This window comes from Spea bombifrons, chromosome 7, assembly GCF_027358695.1.
Source record: "Spea bombifrons isolate aSpeBom1 chromosome 7, aSpeBom1.2.pri, whole genome shotgun sequence".
Lineage (NCBI taxonomy): Eukaryota > Metazoa > Chordata > Amphibia > Anura > Pelobatidae > Spea > Spea bombifrons.
In genome coordinates this window covers 46,797,027-46,818,993 of record NC_071093.1, presented here as the reverse complement: position 1 = coordinate 46,818,993, position 21,967 = coordinate 46,797,027, and the positions used below count along the sequence as shown (strand labels likewise).

Sequence of the window (21,967 nt, the reverse complement as noted above, 5' to 3'; positions counted from 1 at the left end):
GGCTGAGGCAGGCGGCGGCGGAGGCAGGCGGCGGAGGCAGGAGGCGGCGGCTGAGGCAGGCGGCGGCGGCTGAGGCTGAGGCAGGCGGCGGCGGCTGAGGCTGAGGTCGGCGGCTGAGGCTGAGGCAGGCGGCGGCCGCCAGCAGAGGAGTCCTGGATTTCTGTCAGTCAGGGGGGCCCGAGAGTTGCCGAGCGGTCGTCTTCAGCAACCGCTCGGCACCCCTTGGGCCCCCCCTGACTGGCAGAACTCCAGGGCCCGGTCGCAGTTGCGACCCCGGTAGTTCCGCCACTGGCTCTAGGATTTATCGGCGTATAACACGCAGGTAGGTTTTCAGCTACATATTTTAGTTAAAAAAGTGCGTGTTATACGCCGATAAATACGGTAATTGTACTGAATGTAGCCAGAAATGCAATTAAAAAGGGAGTCAAATTCATTAAAACTACAAGCTTTGTAAAAGATAGGTTTAGTATTCTGGAGGTCTCATTGGTGGAGATGTTCCTCGGTAGATCATTGGAAGAGGCTTTCTGGAATGTATTGGGTAACATACAGGATGCGCTGCTACAGACGGACACCACTTCTGACACCAGTATCAGCCAGGGCACCACGGCGTCTATCTTCATCTTAACCCACGAGAGAAAAGCCCAGCGGAAATTAAGGATTTTAAAGAAGTAGAATAAGCAGAGGCAGGCGGTGAGCCAGGAGGAGGACGTGATGCTGTACAAGGCTATACCAAGGAGAATTGTATTGTTTTCAAGCCAATACAACAGACCAAATATGTATACAAAATGGGAGACAGTGTAACAGATATCGGAGATGCCCAATGCAGTAAGGATCTTATCACTGGTGCTCATATTCCGTCCTTTTAAAAGTCCACGGAGAGTCAGAAATAAAATAAAAGTAGGGGCAATTATCCCCGTTACACCCTCCATTCCTAGAAGAGTAAGACAAGCGGCGGTGCTCGGGCTGACGGCCGGCGATTCCATTCCTGGCGATGGGACTTTAATGGTCCTGCGACTGTTCAATGTTTCCTCTGCAGAGAGTTGCCAGCGGACTGGTCTCTTCTTCTCTTCATTGATGAGTTTGAATATATGCAAAATCTAAACAAATGTATTCAGCGCTCACTCGGGAAGATTTGCGTGACTGATATTAAAATGAAGAATGTTCTTCTGTGTGTTTCCAGATGGTGAATTCTGTTTATTTTGGAGTAAATTGGTATCTGTTACGTGATCTCCTCTCACACTGAGTTTGAATATATACAAAACTAACGATATAATTCTCCATGTGTGAAATCAAACCAATGAATGCACGTAAAACTATACCAAGAGGACAGATTCTTTAGTTTTTGAGACCAAGCACATTTTTAGAAACGTGTCTCGTAGCTTGGGACTTCCCAGAATAAGTATGGCCGCTTGTGCTGGGGAAAAGGAGACACTAAGGCACAGAACGATCCAAATGGCCGTACTGTCAGCAGGAAGCAAAGAGAGTAAGATGACTGCCACGTAAAACACAAGGTAGACGAGCAGAAGGGACAACATAGTTTTGGCGGCTCTGTGGTGGACCTTCAGAGACACGTCTGTTTGTACTTTAGTCTTCTCCATGTGACAGGTGTGTTGATGGAGTGAGTACATGATAGAGACTGTACTGAAAATTACAAGCAATACACTCACAAGAGTGTTAGTGGCCAATGACATGTAGTAGTGTGGGTCTAACCTGTATACAAAACCCCCAGAGGTACTGTTGGGAGTTGTAGCGTTTTCTTGGAAGGTCCTCTCAAAGGACCATATCATCGGGAGGCTGTTGGAGAGAGAAAGAGCAAAACTAAAAAGTATGAGCCAAGCGAATGCAGAGTCGATATTCATCTTCAGCCAAGTAGAGTATCGTGTCTTGAAGTTTACAATCTTGATACAGTAGAAAACACAAAGTACAGCAGAGAGCCACGAGCTGAACGTTGTAGCACAGACAGTCAGAGCAAAGAGAACTGGAAACGCATAATAAAAAAAATGAAACCTCAGCCAAAAGAATTCACAAAAAATATAAACTCCATAGATACAAGAAAAGCTGGTGTTGGAAATGCTGAGGGCCACCAAAATGCGGTCCACTGCGTTCAAGCTTCTGCCCTTTATCTTGTCCACAAAATTCACCATCATGATGAAGCCATTGCTGAAAACCCCAGCAAAAAACAAGACAGCGATCACTGAAAAAAAGATGACTTTCTCAATGAATGGATCCATTGTGATCTGCTTCTGACTCTCTCTTGATCAATGGGTCCATGTGAGGTTTGTTACTCGGATCTTCATCATTTCTTTATGCTTGCGCGTCGTCTGTTTTGAATAGATGCAAACTCATGAGCTGGAAACGTCACCACATGCATTTCCAGAGATCTATACCCAGCAAAAAACCCCAGACGTGGAGGTGAATAAACATCTGAAATCCTGTCATGTGTGCTGTGCATTCACCGTAGACGTTCTTCAGCTTTGAGTCACTCAGCAAGGAGTCCCCCGGCAGTGAGGAGGCTCAGGTGTGACGTTCTTGGGGGTCCCTAGAGGAGGGATGAATGAACCCATACAGTATATCACACCTCCCTGTTTCGAGAACAAACATACACTATATGGACAAAAGTATTGGGACACCGGATCATTACACCGACAGGAGCTCTGATGACATCACATTCTAAATACAGAAACATTGTCCCATGATGACGGTCCCCTTTTTTGCAGATATAACGGCTTACGCCCTTCTGGGAAGGATTTCCACAAGATTTTGGGGCGTTTCTGTGGGATTTTTGCCCGTTCATCCAGTAGAGCGTTTGTGAGGTCAGGGCTGATGTTGGACGAGACGCCCGGCTCGCAACCTCTCTTCCAGTTCATCCCAAAGAGGCCGGTGCTCTGTGCGGCCAGTCAAGTTCTTCTACCTCAAACTCAACCAAGCAGGCCTCTCTGGCCCCTCAACTACTTCAGCGACAAATGCAAGTTTTAGAAATTCCATCAAGAAAGAGTCTTGTGAATGAACACACAATGCAGTTTTATGTTGTTTATTTAGAGAATATCTTTATTATTTTGTGCATCTCCTGCTGTAGGGCTCAGGGCTGTCCTGGGATCCTGAAGATGTCCTCGCTTTGTCATGTAAAGGAGGACGAGTTTTTCCATCACTGATTCAGGGTCTCTCGGTACACAGGGGCCACGTCTCCTGGGGCAGACAATGTGGGCTCAAAAGGTAAGCCGCTGTAAAAGGAACAGGATTTCCGTTACTGCTCTGGTTAATCGGACAGAATAGATTGCACCGGCTGGTCCACTGAGTGAAATGTTTGTGTATCTAGACTGAAACGGTCTCTGACATTTGTCTTCATGCCATGTTATGTATCAGCGATCTCCACCTCTGGCCCTCAGCTCCCTCTAACAACAGGGGCCGTCAGGATCTCCTCCCGAAGGCCGCACTGGCCTGAGCCCCCCGTGTATAATCTGCCACGTGTTGTGTCACGGACAGACTGTGTAGACGGACGCAATGTCAGGAAATTCCATCCAATGTTCTTTTCCCGAACGCAGCGTGATAGATACTTTTACCAATTAAACCTGGTTTAATGTGTTTTTTTTTGCTGCTACAATTGACTATTCTAAAAATGTTTAATTCTGTGCTCAGGGAACGTGGTGTGGACTTTCCGTGAACGCAGCCGGGGAACAGACCAAGATTACCTCGTACTGGAAGCTGCTGGATCTCCCACAGATATTCTGGAAAACACACATTAACACAATGATGTCATTATTGGCAATTTTATGATATTAATGCAGCTTCTGGTTCTGTGGTTCATGCAGAGTTTGGGGGATCTGGCTGGATGGGACATGAGAGTCATTTGAGACACTTCTACCCAGGACAGCTGGGGCATCGGAGACACTTCTACCCAGGACAGCTGGGGCATCGGAGACACTTCTACCCAGGACAGCTGGAGGCATCTGAGACACTTCTACCCAGGACAGCTGGGGCATCAGAGACACTTCTACCCAGGACAGCTGGGGCATCAGAGACACTTCTACCCAGGACAGCTGGGGCATCAGAGACACTTCTACCCAGGGCAGCTGGGGCATCAGAGACACTTCTACCCAGGACAGCTGGGGGCATCGGAGACACTTCTACCCAGGACAGCTGGGGCATCAGAGACACTTCTACCCAGGACAGCTGGGGCATCAGAGACACTTCTACCCAGGACAGCTGGAGGCATCGGAGACACTTCTACCCAGGACAGCTGGGGCATCAGAGACACTTCTACCCAGGACAGCTGGGGCATCAGAGACACTTCTACCCAGGGCAGCTGGGGCATCAGAGACACTTCTACCCAGGACAGCTGGGGGCATCGGAGACACTTCTACCCAGGACAGCTGGGGGCATCGGAGACACTTCTACCCAGGGCAGCTGGGGCATCGGAGACAATTCTACCCAGGGCAGCTGGGGCATCTGAGACACTTCTACCCAGGGCAGCTGGGGCATCGGAGACACTTCTACCCAGGACAGCTGGGGGCATCGGAGACACTTCTACCCAGGGCAGCTGGGGCATCGGAGACAATTCTACCCAGGGCAGCTGGGGCATCTGAGACACTTCTACCCAGGACAGCTGGGGGCATCGGAGACACTTCTACCCAGGACAGCTGGGGGCATCGGAGACACTTCTACCCAGGGCAGCTGGGGGCATCGGAGACACTTCTACCCAGGACAGCTGGGGCATCGGAGACACTTCTACCCTTAAAAATATAGGCCAGGAGCATAGTTGTGTTCTACTTGCAATACCCTGTGTATACACAAGGGGGCCTACAGTCTGAAGGAATTAAAATGGCGGCTCCCCTGGTTCTCCTTTTGTAGAAATGCGTTCTGGAGAGGCCTGGGTTTTGCGCCTTCCGCTGGTAAATACAGATAGAGCTGTCCAGGGCTGCTTTACTACCGGCTCACCCAGCTGAACTTGCCCCTGGGCTGAATGCCACCAGCCCTCCCCTGATTTCCCCCATGTTCTTACCAGATCATCACAGAGATTCATCGTGCTAATGGAACCTGTTGGGGTAAAAAGCACAAGTCATGTATATGGTGAGGGTAGGAAAGGGGCTGCATATAGATGGGCAGGGGGTAAAATGCTGCCTCGTATACAGTAGCTACAGGGGATGCACACGAGTATTTTGGGTGTATTTTGTAGGTAACAGAGCCCAAAACAAAGGCATACAGGGGAACACCAGCTGCACAACATGCGCTGCCCGGGTTTATGGGGCAATTAGGACTCCTCCAGCACGATCTTTGAGAGCGCCAATGGCTTATCCTATGGATATCAGTATTTGTACAATAATGAGCAGCGCACACAATAATCTCACTCATTGGGGTAATTTGCTTTAAAACGCATCTCTGTGCGCAGGTTGAACCTATGAGTTTGCCCTCTGCGGACACTCGGGTACCTGAACTCATCACGCGTTTCATCTCATGTAGCTTTCTCTCCCGTAAATGTGGATTCCTCTTATCCGCCGTGGTGAAAAGAAACAGGTCCTGCGCCCGGTCCCTGATGTCAGGCTGACCGCGCAGGATACGCAACTTCTCCTCCTCGCCGCTGTTATCGAGGTCATCAACCACCACAATGACCTTCCCGCGGCCTTCAAAGCAAGACGTTTAATAAATGGTAAACAACCTCAGCTCACATTATTTCTACATAAACCGTGATATTATATCAGTTATAAAGGCACTGGCCATTGGCTCAGACCTGTCGGACTCCCGGGGGGGTCACAAACACCTGTTTACCAAAGAATGAGGCAAAACCGGGTGATTCTCAAACAAAAAAAACTTCTTCTGGGCTGTGCTTATCACATAATGTATGGAGGTGAGTGATGTCACTGATGAGCAAAGCATTTATCATTGACATCACATGTCCATGAAGGTTGTCCATGGCCTCATGGAAAGGTAATAATGCCATTCACCTGTTACCCCTGCAATCCCGTCCCTTGTGTGTCTGTTCCAAAACACACCATAAGGACGACTTGCGGTGCTAATTTCAATGCACTGCCTGTTCCTTTCAGGGATAACCTGGCAAGGGTTGCAGTTGAAGGCATCAGTGTGTTTCCCTGTGAGCAGCCAGATACCGAGCCTGTGTAGCACTGAGTAACGCACAAAATCAGGGGATTGAGGGACTTTTGCTTTAGAAAATCAGCTGTGATGCCTCCACCTGACATTGAGGACCCCACAGTGCGCCGTGTCCTATCAGTGGACGTCTCAGACTGTCTGGGAATGGGGAATATTCTGCGCGTGTTCTTGGTGCTCACCTAACGTGTCAGATAAGTAGTTCAGCTCATAGTTGTAAATGGCGTCCTCTACGTTTGTGATGTTGAGTCTCCCGCGGTTCTTTGTGTGATACAGGATGGCGAAGTCGCATTTCTCCACCTCAGCCCTGAACTGCCTCGCTCCGTTGTTAAATATGCAGACGGGTCTTATTTCTTTAACTGAGCCTTTGAAGTTTTCTGACCACAGCTCCTGTGTCAGCCATTTATAATCTTCCTCGGAGGAACGAGAGAATATTCCCACCACCAAGGGAGCAGCACGAATCTACGTGAAGAAATCGGGGAGACGGACAGTAAAGACTTCGGAGAAACCAGGCCCAAGACGTACAGTTACTGCACAGCGAGATACGACACGGAACCGGGGACTTCATCCAGAAACAGAACCTGACATAAAACACGTCTGTCAACAGAACAAAGGAGGAAGGAACTTACGGCACCTTATGAAAAACGCACAGAATCAGGACGCCCAAGATGCTCAGTGGAAATAACAAAATCAAGATGGCGGCAAAACAAAAGTGACTCTGCGGGAAGACAAAAACGGTACAATCAGATGGAAAAATAAAAGCATCTCTGCACAAGGGTGACCCTGGAAATATTGGCGCCATTCAAACATCCACTCACCCTAACACTGTACAGTAACACACACTCACTCTAACACTGTACAGTAACACACACTCACTCTAACACTATACAGTTACACACACTCACGGTTACACACACTCATTCTAACACTATACAGTTACACACACTCACTCTAACACTATACAGTTACACACACTCACTCTAACACTATACAGTTACACACACTCACCCAATACTGTACAGTAACACACACTCACTCTAACACTGTACAGTAACACACACTCACTCTAACACTATATAGTTACACACACTCACTCTAACACTATACAGTTACACACACTCACCCAATACTGTACAGTAACACACACTCACTCTAACACTGTACAGTAACACACACTCACTCTAACACTGTACAGTAACACACACTCACTCTAACACTATACAGTTACACACACTCACTCTAACACTATACAGTTACACACACTCACTCTAACACTATACAGTTACACACACTCACCCAATACTGTACAGTAACACACACTCACTCTAACACTGTACAGTAACACACACTCACTCTAACACTATACAGTTACACACACTCACTCTAACACTATACAGTTACACACACTCACTCTAACACTGTACAGTAACACACACTCACTCTAACACTGTACAGTAACACACACTCACTCTAACACTATATAGTTACACACACTCACTCTAACACTATACAGTTACACACACTCACTCTAACACTATACAGTTACACACACTCACTCTAACACTATACAGGTACACATACACACACACTTTCTCCCGCTCCTCCACTCCCACTCTCTTCCCCTCCCCCAGGCACCAGTAACCCTAGGCTCATCCCTGACACTCTAACACTGTACACTAACACATGCTAACATCATATACTAACATGAACGCACTCTAACACCATGTAGTGACACAGACACTCACGCCAATGCCACACGGTAACACACAATCCCATGCTAATGCCATTTGGTAATACAGAGACCTGTGTGGGAGCCGTGGCTACTGCCTCCTGGAGGTGTCATTGGGGGTGACCTACAGTGTATATCAACCAGCGGGATGTAGGACTTCTGGCCTACAGCCTGTAACATGTATAACATGTGGTTTCCTCATGCGCTCATTCTCTTGTTATTAAATGATGATGTGGATCAGCTGAACATACAGTTAATGCCCCAGCTGTTCCCCTCTATGGTTAGGTGGCCTGCCCCGGTCCAACACTGAGAGGTTGGGGTCCATGAAGAGGCAACCACCTGGGACACTAGAAAATGCGCCCCCACACTGATATATTCCAGCGAAGACCTCTGCGGGAAGAGCCCCCAGATGCTGTAGGGTCACAGGCGAGAACTTACCGCTATGCGGCAGAGTAAACTCCACTGGGACCCGGACTCTGCAGACACAGAAAATAACCGTAAAAACAAAATAATCATCATTTTATCAATTAAGAGACAGCGGCAGACGAGTCGGCGTTGGGTTCTGATCTTCCGATATCCCCACTCGCAGATTGAACACATCGTTTTCTCAGCAGTATGCATGCGCAAGGATTCACCTCCACCTAAAAACAGATTTCCTGGAGGTCTACCAAGACCCCCTGTGTGCATTAGGTGGTTTCATTGACTTCCTGCACAGGGATTGGCGGCTCGAAGCAGTGGACGGGGTGGTGCGCTGCGGCTTTGGAGCTTCAGCACCTGGAGAAGGTGAGTGTGGTTCTTATTTTTAGTGATAATGCTGACCAAGCGCATTTTTCTGCCTTCATGCTGAGTCAGGGTTCTTAAGCTGTCCCTTTATTTTTAGGGTTCTTAAGCTGTCCCTTTGACCTTCGGTTCGGGAGGACTGCGGTTTGTCGGTGGGTTGTTAGCTGTTACCTCGGTGCCCGGCTGGATCCATCGGGGTCTTTGTGTTGATGGCGAGACGCAGTCCACAGACCTGAAAACCGGTGGAAATTCTGTTAAAAGACATGTTGAAGCCAGCGGGCGGCGTGACGGGATGCCTCGTGATAATTGTGAGAGTCAGGGGTTCGCCTGCATGCATAGGAAGCCCCCCAAGGTGCGACCCCAATGTGTGAAGACCCCCCCTGGGCTATGAAGGAAGGCTCTGCCCCAGCACCGCTCACCCTGCCTGTAAACCCAGAGATGGTGTCGACCATTAATATGCTTCTTCTCGCCCGCTGTGTTGGCGCCATCCCCGGGGGTCCTGCCCACCACAGCTGCCGGTAACACAGAGATAGCGCTGCACATTTCAGCCAAGCCCTGCCGTGCATGATATCAGGTCCGATCACTCACCTGTTCGCAGGCCGAGCATGAAGCAGAGATCAAGCTGATGTTTTTGCGGCTGCTGCAGGACACGGAGTCATACAGAAAGTGAAAGCGTGATGGGGTTGGCGTGATGCAGGATGGCAGGAACTTAACCCATTGAGGGACAGACCGTACTGTGTCTAGCCCCGTAATGTAATATATGTAGCTGCCTGAGGGTAATAGGAGCTGAGAGCCGGTCTGCCTATATCGGTGGTGTGTGTTACAGCAGGTACAGAGACTATTGTCAGAGGCTGGCTCCGCATGATAGGAGTTTAGATCCGCCACGCAGGTTGGTTACGAGTCAAAGTCAGGTTTTAGGTAGGAGCTTCAGTAGGAGGCGGCCAAGAGGCCCGAGTTTATTGTGGAAAGTCCTGAGAGATCAGGAAACCAGGGTGTCTGTGGCAGAGGCAGCAATGGCAATATACCCCCCAGCAGGTTATTTTATTAACCCCCGCCTGCTCACTACATGGAGAAGAGGGGGGCAGTCAAGTATTTATTGAACTCATCTTATTAAATGTATAAAAGGGACTCGCAGGTTAATGAATCTTTTCTCTAACTCACATCCCTCGACTCTCCAGCATGCGCGACGCTTTTCACTTTTTACCAGTCGTCTTGTGAATAAAGGCCGATTTATAGAGAAAGCACAAACTGGGTTATAAACGTAAAATAATTAAACTAATCTTTGCAGGTCAATAAGCACCATGCTTCTGATTGGCTGCTCAGAGCTATGACTCTGTTCGCTGATTGGTTCTCCAATAATCTGTGTACCTGAGTAAGCACATAGAGACCCAGAACCATCCGGCCTGTCTAGTCGCCCGTTTATCTTTATGTAGAGACTCAAACCTTAATCATGTTGTGTATATGCAGTGTGTGTGACAGTCCCGCCGTCCCGTCTGTCCCTACCTCTGTCCCACGCTGCAGGGGCGGAAGAAGGGTGAGGCGAGAGCCGTTCTCACCTCGGGCGTAGCTGCGGTGTGTTCAATGTATGTATGGTGTATATGCAGTGTGCGCAGTGTATGTATGGTGTATTTGCGGTGTATGTATGGTGTATGCAGTGTGTATGTATGTTGTATTTGCGGTGTATGCAGTGTGTATGTATGGTGTATTTGCGGTGTATGCAGTGTGTATGTATGGTGTATTTGCGGTGTATGCAGTGTGTGTATGGTGTATATGCAGTGTGTGTATGGTGTATAAACAGTGTGTATGTATGGTGTATATGCAGTGTGTATGTATGGTGTATATGCAGTGTGTATGTATGGTGTATAAGCAGTGTGCACAGTGTGTGTATGGTGTATGCAGTGTGTATGTATGGTGTATAAGCAGTGTGTATGTATGGTGTATTTGCGGTGTATGCAGTGTGTATGTATGGTGTATTTGCGGTGTATGCAGTGTGTGTATGGTGTATATGCAGTGTGTGTATGGTGTATGCAGTGTGTATGTATGGTGTATTTGCGGTGTATGCAGTGTGTGTATGGTGTATAAGCAGTGTGTATGTATGGTGTATATGCGGTGTGTGTATAGTGTATAAGCAGTGTGTATGTATGGTGTATAAGCAGTGTGTATGTATGGTGTATTTGCGGTGTATGCAGTGTGTATGTATGGTGTATTTGCGGTGTATGCAGTGTGTGTATGGTGTATAAGCAGTGTGTATGTATGGTGTATATGCAGTGTGTATGTATGGTGTATATGCAGTGTGCGCAGTGTATGCATGGTGTATTTGCGGTGTATGCAGTGTGTATGTATGGTGTATTTGCTGTGTATGCAGTGTGTATGTATGGTGTATTTGCGGTGTATGCAGTGTGTGTATGGTGTATAAGCAGTGTGTATGTATGGTGTATATGCGGTGTGTGTATAGTGTATAAGCAGTGTGTATGTATGGTGTATAAGCAGTGTGTATGTATGGTGTATTTGCGGTGTATGCAGTGTGTATGTATGGTGTATTTGCGGTGTATGCAGTGTGTATGTATGGTGTATTTGCGGTGTATGCAGTGTGTGTATGGTGTATAAGCAGTGTGTATGTATGGTGTATATGCGGTGTGTGTATAGTGTATAAGCAGTGTGTATGGATGGTGTATAAGCAGTGTGCGCAGTGTGTGTATGGTGTAAGCAGTGTGTATGTATGGTGTATTTGCGGTGTATGCGGTGTGTGTATGGTGTATATGCAGTGTGTGTATGGTGTATATGCAGTGTGTATGTATGGTGTATATGCAGTGTGTATGCATGGTGTATTTGCGGTGTATGCAGTGTGTATGTATGTTGTATTTGCGGTGTATGCAGTGTGTATGTATGTTGTATTTGCGGTGTATGCAGTGTGTATGTATGGTGTATTTGCGGTGTATGCAGTGTGTATGTATGGTGTATTTGCGGTGTATGCAGTGTGTATGTATGGTGTATTTGCGGTGTATATGCAGTGTGTGTATGGTGTATATGCGGTGTGTGTATGGTGTATATGCGGTGTGTGTATGGTGTATAAGCAGTGTGTATGTACGGTGTGAAAGCAGTGTGTATGTATGGTGTATTTGCGGTGTATGCAGTGTGTATGTATGGTGTATATGCAGTGTGTGTATGGTGTATAAGCAGTGTGTATGTATGGTGTATTTGCGGTGTATGCAGTGTGTATGTATGGTGTATTTGCGGTGTATGCAGTGTATGTATGGTGTATTTGCGGTGTATATGCAGTGTGTGTATGGTGTATATGCAGTGTGTGTATGGTGTATAAGCAGTGTGTATGTATGGTGTATTTGCGGTGTATGCAGTGTGTATGTATGGTGTATTTGCGGTGTATGCAGTGTGTATGTATGGTGTATTTGCTGTGTATGCAGTGTGTGTATGGTGTATAAGCAGTGTGTATGTATGGTGTATATGCGGTGTGTGTATAGTGTATAAGCAGTGTGTATGGATGGTGTATAAGCAGTGTGCGCAGTGTGTGTATGGTGTATGCAGTGTGTATGTATGGTGTATTTGCGGTGTATGCGGTGTGTGTATGGTGTATATGCAGTGTGTGTGTATGGTGTATATGCAGTGTGTGTGTATGGTGTATATGCAGTGTGTGTGTATGGTGTATATGCAGTGTGTATGTATGGTGTATATGCAGTGTGCGCAGTGTATGCATGGTGTATTTGCGGTGTATGCAGTGTGTATGTATGGTGTATATGCAGTGTGTGTATGGTGTATAAGCAGTGTGTATGTATGGTGTATATGCAGTGTGCGCAGTGTATGCACGGTGTATTTGCGGTGTATGCATGGTGTATTTGCGGTGTATGCATGGTGTATATGCAGTGTGCACAGTGTGTATATGCGGTGTATGCGGTGTGTGTATGGTGTATAAGCAGTGTGTATGTATGGTGTATTTGCGGTGTATGCAGTGTGTATGCATGGTGTATATGCAGTGTGCGCAGTGTATGTATGGTGTATTTGCGGTGTTTGCAGTGTGCGCAGTGTGTATATGCGGTGTGTGTATGGTGTATAAGCAGTGTGTATGTATGGTGTATTTGCGGTGTGCGCAGTGTGTATGTGCGGTGTATGCGGTGTGTGTATGGTGTATAAGCAGTGTGTATGTATGGTGTATTTGCGGTGTATGCAGTGTGTATGTATGGTGTATATGCAGTGTGCACAGTGTGTATGTGCGGTGTGTTCAGTGCTCGTATGATGTAGTCAGATCCTGTAGTCAGAATCCCCACACGTTTTCCCCCAATCACAGATCGATAAAAACACAAATTTCATAACAGAATCTAAGCGAATAATCCTTTATTCTCAGGTCCGGCTTCACCCACTGATGCAGTCAGAGCACCGGAGGAGATGGGTTATCAGCAGCACTGGATGCCGGAAGGGTCACAGGGAGGGTACAACAAAGAACTGGATCCGTTTAATACTTTCCACGCCGGATGATTCCTGCGCAGCAAATGTGCCTCCTGCGGAGAGCTGGGGAGAGCTGCGGAGAGCTGCCGACCCAACCTGCAAGAACTAGGGCCGCTCCTCATTCATCCTCCAGTCCCTCGCGATCGGCTTCATCCGCCCATAAACCTGAAACGTAAAAGCGTTGGGAATGAACTTTGTTTCGACCCGATATAAATGTGACATAAATACGATCGCAAGATGTCAGGAGATCGCAGGCCGGATCCCAGACGGTGGACAATATACCCATCACGGGCATGAGGGACCACCCAGAGACGCCAAACTTACATTCTCCACATGCAACCCACTGACTCTACACACTGCAAACTACCTCCTGCAGTGCACCCTGGGGGCAGGATACCCTGTGCAGTGCACCCTGGGAGCGGGATATCCCGTGCAGTGCACCCCGGGAGCGGGATATCCCGTGCAGTGCACCCTGGGAGCGGGATACCCCGTGCAGTGCACCCTGGGAGCAGGATACCGCGTGCAGTGCACCCTGGGAGTGTGATACCCTGTGCAGTGCACCCTAGGAGTGTGATACCCTGTGCAGTGCACCCTGGGAGCAGGATATCCCGTGCAGTGCACCCTAGGAGCGGGATACCCCGTACAGTGCACCCTGGAAGCAGAATACCCAGTGCAGTGCACCCTGGAAGCAGAATACCCCGTGCAGTGTACCCTGGGAGCGGGATACCCCGTGCAGTGCCCCGGGGGCAAGATACCCCATGCAGTGCACCCTGGGAGCAGGATACTGCATATATCACATGATGCCCCATACATCACAAATGCTGACACATGATTTACTAAACAAGCTTTGAAGTAACAGGGATTGGTGGGCTTCTCTCCCCTCCCCCATTCTTTTCCTTACCAGTGCCAATGGAAACCTGCGCTGAATCTGCTCCGAGACGGGGAGTATCACAACATCTCTCTGCAAGAAAAAAAAACACAATACAGCTGGGAACGGTCGCCCCGCCGCGAGGTGCCCCTCCAGTGATGTTGTGCTGTGGAGCCATTGCACTGAAGTGTGTGAACCCCACGGAATGTTAGGGTTCCTGGGGAGGTCTCTCCATCGCCCCCGTGTTAGGAGATCTCTTCTATCAATTTCCCATGAAAAGAGGCAGAAGATCCCAGTAGGTCGCGCTCTACGCTTTACTCACCACAAGCCCGAGGATTACATTCAGCTTCTTGTCTGTGAGGAAAGAAATCAGATATGTAATGCAGACCACGCACAAACATTCAAACATTAGATACCCCAGGGGCAGATAAGATCCAGCTGCTGCTTCTCATCTGCCCCTTCGGGGTGAGACGGCCCAGTTCTTGTCCTGACGTTTCCATGATGAGGTTCTGCCTGAATTTATTAGTAATGAAGCGGGATGTAAACGTTTCCCTCAGAGTGTGTCGTCGCGCTGTAATGGGTGTGGGAATGGTGGAGGGTTTGTGGGATGTGGCTCGCTTGAGCTGGGGAGATAAGCTCTGTAAATATCAGGCAAACTGGGCAGATCCCTAGTGGTTTGGTGCCTGATGGTCAGCGGGATATTCTGACCTAGTCCGACAAAGGCAGGTCTAGGACGGTGGTAGCCCTTCCGCCATATAATAATAATCCAGCAGCCCTGGAGTGCCGCGGAGGACCGTGCAGGCACAGCCTCCATAGGTTACTCCCTACCGACAAACATCTTTAAAAGGCGGAGCAAAGGCATATGACATCATATCTCAACACTTAGCATTAAGGACCTCAGCATGGAGGGGGTGGCTGTGCTGCTGCCCTGGGGTAGACCTGAGTAATGCGGAAGATAAATACGGCACAGCCGGTGGTGCCACCGATGTAACTTTATGGCGGCTTTTCCCTTCTTTTAGTTTGCGTCTATTGGCCGGATTCAGATGGCCGCCAGGCATCGTCGTGTACAGTATTTAGCAGCCAATGGCCTCCTGGAAGATATAGCCCCTTGGATTAGTATTTTGTTTTTTACCTTCCTTGATGATGTAGAAAGGCAGCTTGGTGGCAACGATGAGCGTCAGCAGATGACGCAGCTTTTCTCCCACCGGGTCCCGGGAAGTTGTGGTCACCTGAAGCTCCTTCTCCTTTCTACTGATGAGAATCAAATCTCTGGCATATTCCTGAAGACTCGGCTGCGTTCTCAAGATCCTTTCCTTCTCCTCCGAGCTGCTGTCTTCCAGATCGTCGGCCACAACAACCACGTTGTCTTTGCCTTTAAACACAAGCCCCTGAATTATCGCTCAACACATAACGGACCCAATATTCCCATCAGACACAGTGAGGGCCGGGATGGACGTGTACATTGTGTTCCTCTGCGTATATTTACATTGGGACGGAGCAAGACACCCCAATTCTTTCAGCTCAGGGCATTTATAAGTCCCATGGCAGGTTGGCCACATGAATGGTGGGTTTCACATTTGGGGGGTCCTAGTAAAGAACAGCCCCGGAGGGAAAGAATTGGACAGAGGGGCCACATGAATGTAGTGCGGACGAGGTACCCATGGTCAAGCCGGTTTAAGGGGTTAAGGCATGACTAAGCGGAAATTTTGGCACTGAAAGAGTTAAGTTTGGTGGCACGTGCAGGGCCAGAAGGGAGGGGGTAATTACCCTCCCTGGGGGGTATATAAGGAAGGGTTGTGGCCTATAGGGGCAATTATTTTCAAGAGATTTTTCCCGCCCATCCCTCCCCTAATTTTGGCATTCGCCGGGTACTCTGGTTTTGTTAAGCTGGTGCGGTGCAGGAGTTAACCCTCTAGGTGCGGCTACTTGTGGTGCACAGAGGTGTAAGTGCAGGACACTCCAGGGGCATGCGCCTCTGTGAATCGTATGGTCATGTGACTGCCGCGCTAGGGGACGCCGGCAGTTTCAGCAGAGATACAGGTGGACACGCCCATACCAGCAGGTTATTAATTTGGTTATTAAATGGTTACAATTGGTTATGTTGTCTTTCGTTTTGACAATAAATTGTTGATATATATTGTGCCAAATTTGTGTGTTTATAATATTTGACACTTTGTGACATATTAATAAAGGTTGAGTGTCGCGGTGCTGAAGTTATTTTAAGTTTTATTATTATTTTTAATTAAATTATTATTTTTATTAAATAATTCCATTCTGACGTTTAATAAAATTTTGAAATAAAGAAGCGTCTCTTGTTTTATTTGTAAAAGAGGTACCGAAACCGGACGCTACTTCATTCAAGTATCTCACCTAGTTGTGTAGACAGATAGCGCAGCTCCTTGTCGTACAGCGCGTCGGTCACGTCGGCGATATTCAGCCTGCCTCTTGTTTTCGAGTGGTAGAGGATTGCGAAATCGCAGCGGGAGACGCAGCCTCGGAAGTTCTGCTCCCCGCCGTTGGTGATCTGGCAGATCCTGACCTCCCTGATGATTCCATTCTGTGACTGCAACTCAGCAACCAGCCGCGGGAAGCAGTCGTCACGCGAGAAGACGCCGACCACCCTGGTGCTGACGAGGCTGAGGCTGAACCGGGAGAGGAGGAACGACCAAACCCAGACGCAGAAATCGTAGAGTTTGAAAGGCCAGCGTTTAATGTTCTGCAGGACCTGGAAAAACCATAAGAAACATCCAATCCCGGGGCGTCTAACGCACGGCAGCCCAACCACCTTCCCCTAAACCTGGGGAATTTGCCCCAAAATTAGGATCCCTGATTCAAATATACGCAACGCCATTAAATCCAATCATTGCGTCACCTGAACAGATTCTCCTGCCCCTGCCCAGCGACTACGTGCCCTCCTTACCCCTCTGTCCCTTCACATTAGCAGTGCAGATACCCCCTCTCCGCTCTCTGTATTACCCCCAGTTCTTGTACCCGCTCTCTGTATTACCCCCAGTTCATGTACCCGCTCTCTGTATTACCCCCAGTTCATGTACCCGCTCTCTGTATTACCCCCAGTTCATGTACCCGCTCTCTGTATTACCCCCAGTTCATGTACCCGCTCTCTGTATTACCCCCAGTTCATGTACCCGCTCTCTGTATTACCCCCAGTTCTTGTACCCACTCTCTGTATTACCCCCAGTTCATGTACCCGCTCTCTGTATTACCCCCAGTTCATGTACCCGCTCTCTGTATTACCCCCAGTTCATGTACCCGCTCTCTGTATTACCCCCAGTTCATGTACCCGCTCTCTGTATTACCCCCAGTTCATCTACCCGCTCTCTGTACTACCCCCAGTTCTTGTACCCGCTCTCTGTATTACCCCCAGTTCTTGTACCCACTCTCTGTATTACCCCCAGTTCATGTACCCGCTCTCTGTATTACCCCCAGTTCTTGTACCCGCTCTCTGTATTACCCCCAGTTCTTGTACCCGCTCTCTGTATTACCCCCAGTTCTTGTACCCGCTCTCTGTATTACCCCCAGTTCATGTACCCGCTCTCTGTATTACCCCCAGTTCTTGTACCCGCTCTCTGTATTACCCCCAGTTCATGTACCCGCTCTCTGTATTACCCCCAGTTCTTGTACCCGCTCTCTGTATTACCCCCAGTTCTTGTACCCGCTCTCTGTATTACCCCAGTTCATGTACCCGCTCTCTGTATTACCTCCGTCCGTGTTTGCCCCTGTATAGCACATACCATGTTAGTTTTAGGTCTTCCTCTTTCTCCGGCTGGAGATTCTCTGAATTTTCTGTAACGAAAGTGAAAGTTTCTCGCCCCCTCCCCTCGCCCCCCTCCTCCTTTTTTTAACCCCTTCCTGACCTGAAGCCAGCACTGTTATGACTGCTGAATGTTTATGGTCACACCTTGGATAATCTCTTTTTCACCTGTTTTTAGGGCAGCATTGAAAATGTTTACTATGTATAAAAAGCTGCGAGTGAGGCGTTTAGTGACATGAAGATTAAAGTGACCTTTACACCGTAGGCTGCGACGTGGCGTATGTTGGCTGCATGTAGCTACTTAATATAGTATTTACTCATGTGGGGCAGCTTTTATCTCTGTTCCCTGATTACTCAGCCCGGACCCAGCCAGGGGCCACAAATCCTCCCCTCCCCTACATTTACATTCTGGAAAAGAGACTGCCCCACAGAAGCGTACAGAGGGCTTGGCTCACAAGCTTACAATCTAGAGGGCTAGAGAGAGTCCTGACAGCCAGTGCAGTGAATTGTAAGCTCCTGTGATGAGAGGGGAGGTGGGAGAGCTTTCGGTAAACTGAGAGGGAGGGAGAGGGCCGGATGTGGACAAGGAGGCGGTTCCATATGGGGAAAGTGTGAAAATATGCGTGTAACGCCTTCGTCACTGGGCCTGACTTCCCGGAGGCCTCTGCGTAGCTGAGAATTCAGGGTTAAAAAATAGCAGTTTGGTAGAGAATAGTCAACGTGTTAGATGAATAAGAGCCTTAGTGGCGTGGATGACTGTGGATGATGTACATAGTAAAATGCATGCAGACTGCAATATATATATATATAACAATAATATAATATAATAATAATATAGCAATAATATAATATAATAATAATATATAATATAATAATATAATAATAATATAATAATATAACAATAATATAATATAATAATATAACAATATAATAATAATATAATATAACAATAATATAATATAATAATATAACAATATAATAATAATATAATATAACAATAATATAATATAATAATAATATAACAATAATATAATAATAATCTAATATAATAATAATATAACAATAATCTAATATAATAATAATATAATAATAATATAATAATAATATAATAATAATATAATATAATAATATAACAATATAATAATAATATAATATAACAATAATATAATATAATAATATAACAATATAATAATAATATAATATAACAATAATATAATATAATAATAATATAACAATAATATAATAATAATCTAATATAATAATAATATAACAATAATCTAATATAATAATAATATAATAATAATATAATAATAATATAACAATAATATAATATAATAATAATATAATATAATATATATTAATATAGAGTATGTATAGATCCAGGAGATTCAGTACACATTTTTGTAATAATTTGTGTCTTTACTGTTTGAGGTTAGTTTGTTAAAGTGCCACCTACTGGTTGCGAAGATGTATTGCAAAGCATCACTCATTGGTTGTTTGTTGTATCGCAGCGTGCCCTCTATTGGCTCGTGATGGGATTATCTGCTATGAGACTATTTCTATAGGCGCTGCTTTCTCAATGCAAATGAAATGACGCGGGAATTGAGGTCTACGTCATGTTTAGAATTTGGCACGTAGTATTTTTGAGTGACACGTTTGTACGATGTTTCCGTTGCATTCCAATGAAGATTTGGGGAAGTTTTATACCAAGATAGTTTCGATTCTGTTATTGGAAGATATTTTGATGGAATTTCCTAGCTGCACTCCAAGGACCACCAATCTGATTGACCTCCATTCCTCCAAGTGTGCAAGAGGACCCTGAAGATCATCATTCAGTCTGGTGGTCCAACCGCACGTAGTCCAGTGTAAAGGACCTGGTAGGGACTCTCTCACCAAACTGGGTGAATACCAAGCCGTGCCAGTGGACTTGGAATGAGCTCTCACCATACAGTCGTGCTTATGGATGACGGCCAACCTGGGTTCTTCATGCGTCCAAGTCAATGACTCCTACACAGCGCAGCTACGCACAAGCAGAGAATGAAATGACTTCCATCAATACATCAACAATCAGGACAGATAATAAACCACTAGTGAGCGAAAGCAAAAAGCCTTCAGCCACATTCAAAGCAGATGAATGGGATTTGGAAGAAAACCTGCACTCTTATCTTAAGCATTAACCAGTAAGTGATGTAAAGCTTAGTGAAATTAGACCGCTTCATTCAAAATCTGACCAAAACCGTAAGGTAAGGAACTAAGGATGGCCACGTAGAGAGGAAGCGCGTACCAGAAATGAAAAGCCATTTTGGAATGAGTTACATGCCATGGAAGAAATTGTCTTCAGAAGGGAGAACATTTAATTCCACCGGAAGGAAAGGGTTAAAGCCACTTCTTTAGCAAATGCCTTGAAGTCTATCCTATCCCGTCATGGCATCCGCGATGAACTTATCTCCGGCAGCCGGCCACGGATTTCCTCAGTGGAATAAGCAGTGGTCTCCAACTCCCACCGTGAGGCCAAAAGGTCTGGCAGAAGAACAAATGTACAAATCGCAAAAAACAAAAAGAGTCAAAAAAGCCTTTTAAACGACCACAATAAGAGACAGCAGGTCTTGCGCTCATCATCTGTATTCCTTGCCGCCAAATCACAGGGTCCCACGGAATGCGTCAGAAGGCGGTTTCTTCCTAAACCGAATTATTCCGCTGATCCTGGCGCTAAACCGCTGAGTCCACTTTCAGCCACAAACAAGGTAAGGATGCGGAATCCTGATGGAAGATGGAACCTTTCTCAGGAAGCGATTTCTCCGCTCTCTCCTCTAGTGTGCGTTCTCTAAATATCGGCAAGAAGGAGTACGGAGCAACCACAAGAACCACGAAGAACCAATATCCCCGGGTTCAGCGAATGAAAATCGCAACTCAGCATCTGATCGACCCGATGGAGACAGCGAAATAAACGTCCAGGAGCAACGGAATCCAGGGTGTTCTCATTAAGTGAACCCATATATTTTTTTGGGGGAAAAGTAATGTATTTTAGCCTTTCTTTTTATAAATAAAAATGTTAAATTATTTTAATTTGGAAACCACCCAATATTCATAACATAATTTCCATTAATTTTTGAGGGGGCGGGGTTAACATCCAACCTAGCCCTAAAACTAACCTTATCAAATTTCCCACTTACCCCCCACCCTAACTACCCAGTACCCAATATGTGCAGATTAAAAATGAACTCCTTAGGGTAAGGTAAAAGAAAATCCACCAGGGAATGTTTGTCATCTGACCGTATCTGTGAATGTGATTGGATGTAGCAGCGATCACATGCACGGAAACGCAGGGAATATGCTGAAATACAGACCCTGCAATCACCACGTGTAGATGTGGGGCGCTTTTTAACCCATGAAGTTGGAGGTCTAGAGACAGTTTTCCGTGGCATACCTGTTACGTCATTGGTCACAAAGAGGTTAAAGAAAGCTGTAATTATTATCATATCCTGTTTTGTCTCTTCTTCCTGCGTATTATCTATGCTGCCTCTGAAGAAGAGAGCTAGATAGTCTAGAAAGCTTGCAATCTATTATAGTTCAGCTACCCAATAAAGGGATCACCTAACCTTGTCTACGGCTCTATACCTAATTCACCCGTAACAGAAATATTCGCGCCAACAGATGTGTTTGTTGTCATGGTAACACCACCCTTTTGAGTGTTTTTAAAGTATACTTTGAAAGGGTTTTTGCACTTTTCCTTTGTCTTTTTTTCAGCTTATTGTCGTTACTCGTTATTAATTGACTCTAAAAATTGTCTAGTTGTTGGCTTTTTTCTCTCTCTGCGTCCATAAAAAACTGTTACATAATTAATGCAAATTTTCTTGGCGCTTTAACCCTCATCGCGAGGATTGCATGCCGAGCGGAATACTTTGGATAATTACGTGAGGTTTCTTCATGGAGATGTCGCCCCAGATACGCCTTGAAGGCGTGATGAGAAAACGAAGCTGGGCTCGTCAAACATTTCATATCAGAGTGAATCTGGTCGTCCTGAGATGGTGGAGAATCCCTTTCCCTCTCTGTTCGGTTCCAAGGAGAACGTGGTAGGACTTGCTTTCTTTCTGCAGTTATTTCTCAGCTTCTCGCTGGGACTCTGCTTGTTTCCATCCATTCTCTTTCCTTCCCTCTCTACCATCTTTCCTGGTCTTTTCTCTGTTTCTTCACCGACCCTCGGCTCTCCTTTGCTCCCCAGTGACTTCCATACCCTTTGCCACTTCTGGCCATGGATCTC

General features: G+C 46.7%; 2 protein-coding genes and 1 long non-coding RNA gene across 3 annotated transcripts; all 3 read right to left on the bottom strand.

Annotated features, from left to right (window-relative positions):
• Nucleotides 1-3,020: 3,020 nt before the first annotated feature.
• On the bottom strand, nucleotides 3,021-7,824 carry LOC128502300 (uncharacterized). Its single transcript, XM_053472063.1, has 7 exons — nucleotides 7,804-7,824; nucleotides 6,734-6,817; nucleotides 6,282-6,561; nucleotides 5,427-5,618; nucleotides 5,000-5,034; nucleotides 3,690-3,725; nucleotides 3,021-3,221 (listed from the first exon to the last, which is right to left on the bottom strand). The coding sequence occupies exons 1-7, from the start codon at nucleotides 7,822-7,824 to the stop codon at nucleotides 3,207-3,209; spliced, it is 663 nt and encodes a 220-aa protein (XP_053328038.1). The 3' UTR covers nucleotides 3,021-3,206.
• Nucleotides 7,825-8,270: 446 nt separating this feature from the next.
• Nucleotides 8,271-9,249, bottom strand: LOC128501218 (uncharacterized). The gene is made up of 3 exons (XR_008355026.1): nucleotides 9,197-9,249; nucleotides 8,780-8,840; nucleotides 8,271-8,304 (listed from the first exon to the last, which is right to left on the bottom strand). It is a non-coding gene; the product is annotated as an uncharacterized LOC128501218 (long non-coding RNA).
• Nucleotides 9,250-12,944: 3,695 nt separating this feature from the next.
• LOC128502299 (uncharacterized) lies at nucleotides 12,945-19,653 on the bottom strand. Its single transcript, XM_053472062.1, has 6 exons — nucleotides 19,600-19,653; nucleotides 16,305-16,659; nucleotides 15,067-15,306; nucleotides 14,257-14,288; nucleotides 13,968-14,027; nucleotides 12,945-13,231 (listed from the first exon to the last, which is right to left on the bottom strand). The coding sequence occupies exons 1-6, from the start codon at nucleotides 19,651-19,653 to the stop codon at nucleotides 13,172-13,174; spliced, it is 801 nt and encodes a 266-aa protein (XP_053328037.1). The 3' UTR covers nucleotides 12,945-13,171.
• Between the last annotated feature and the right edge of the window lie 2,314 nt (nucleotides 19,654-21,967).

Coding starts and splice junctions, on each gene's coding strand:
- LOC128502300 (XM_053472063.1), bottom strand. CDS start 7,824: ATGGTGTTAGAGTGCGTTCAT. Junction 6,818..7,803: donor TGGTGTTAGAGTGCGTTCAT/GTTAGTATATGA, acceptor GTCTTCCCGCAG/AGTCACTTTTGTTTTGCCGC. Junction 6,562..6,733: donor TTCTGTGCGTTTTTCATAAG/GTGCCGTAAGTT, acceptor TTCTTCACGTAG/ATTCGTGCTGCTCCCTTGGT.
- LOC128502299 (XM_053472062.1), bottom strand. CDS start 19,653: ATGGTGAGAGCTCATTCCAAGTCCACTGGCACGGCTTGGTATTCACCC. Junction 15,307..16,304: donor CTATCTGTCTACACAACTAG/GTGAGATACTTG, acceptor TTGTGTTTAAAG/GCAAAGACAACGTGGTTGTT. Junction 14,289..15,066: donor TTTCTACATCATCAAGGAAG/GTAAAAAACAAA, acceptor CTTTCCTCACAG/ACAAGAAGCTGAATGTAATC.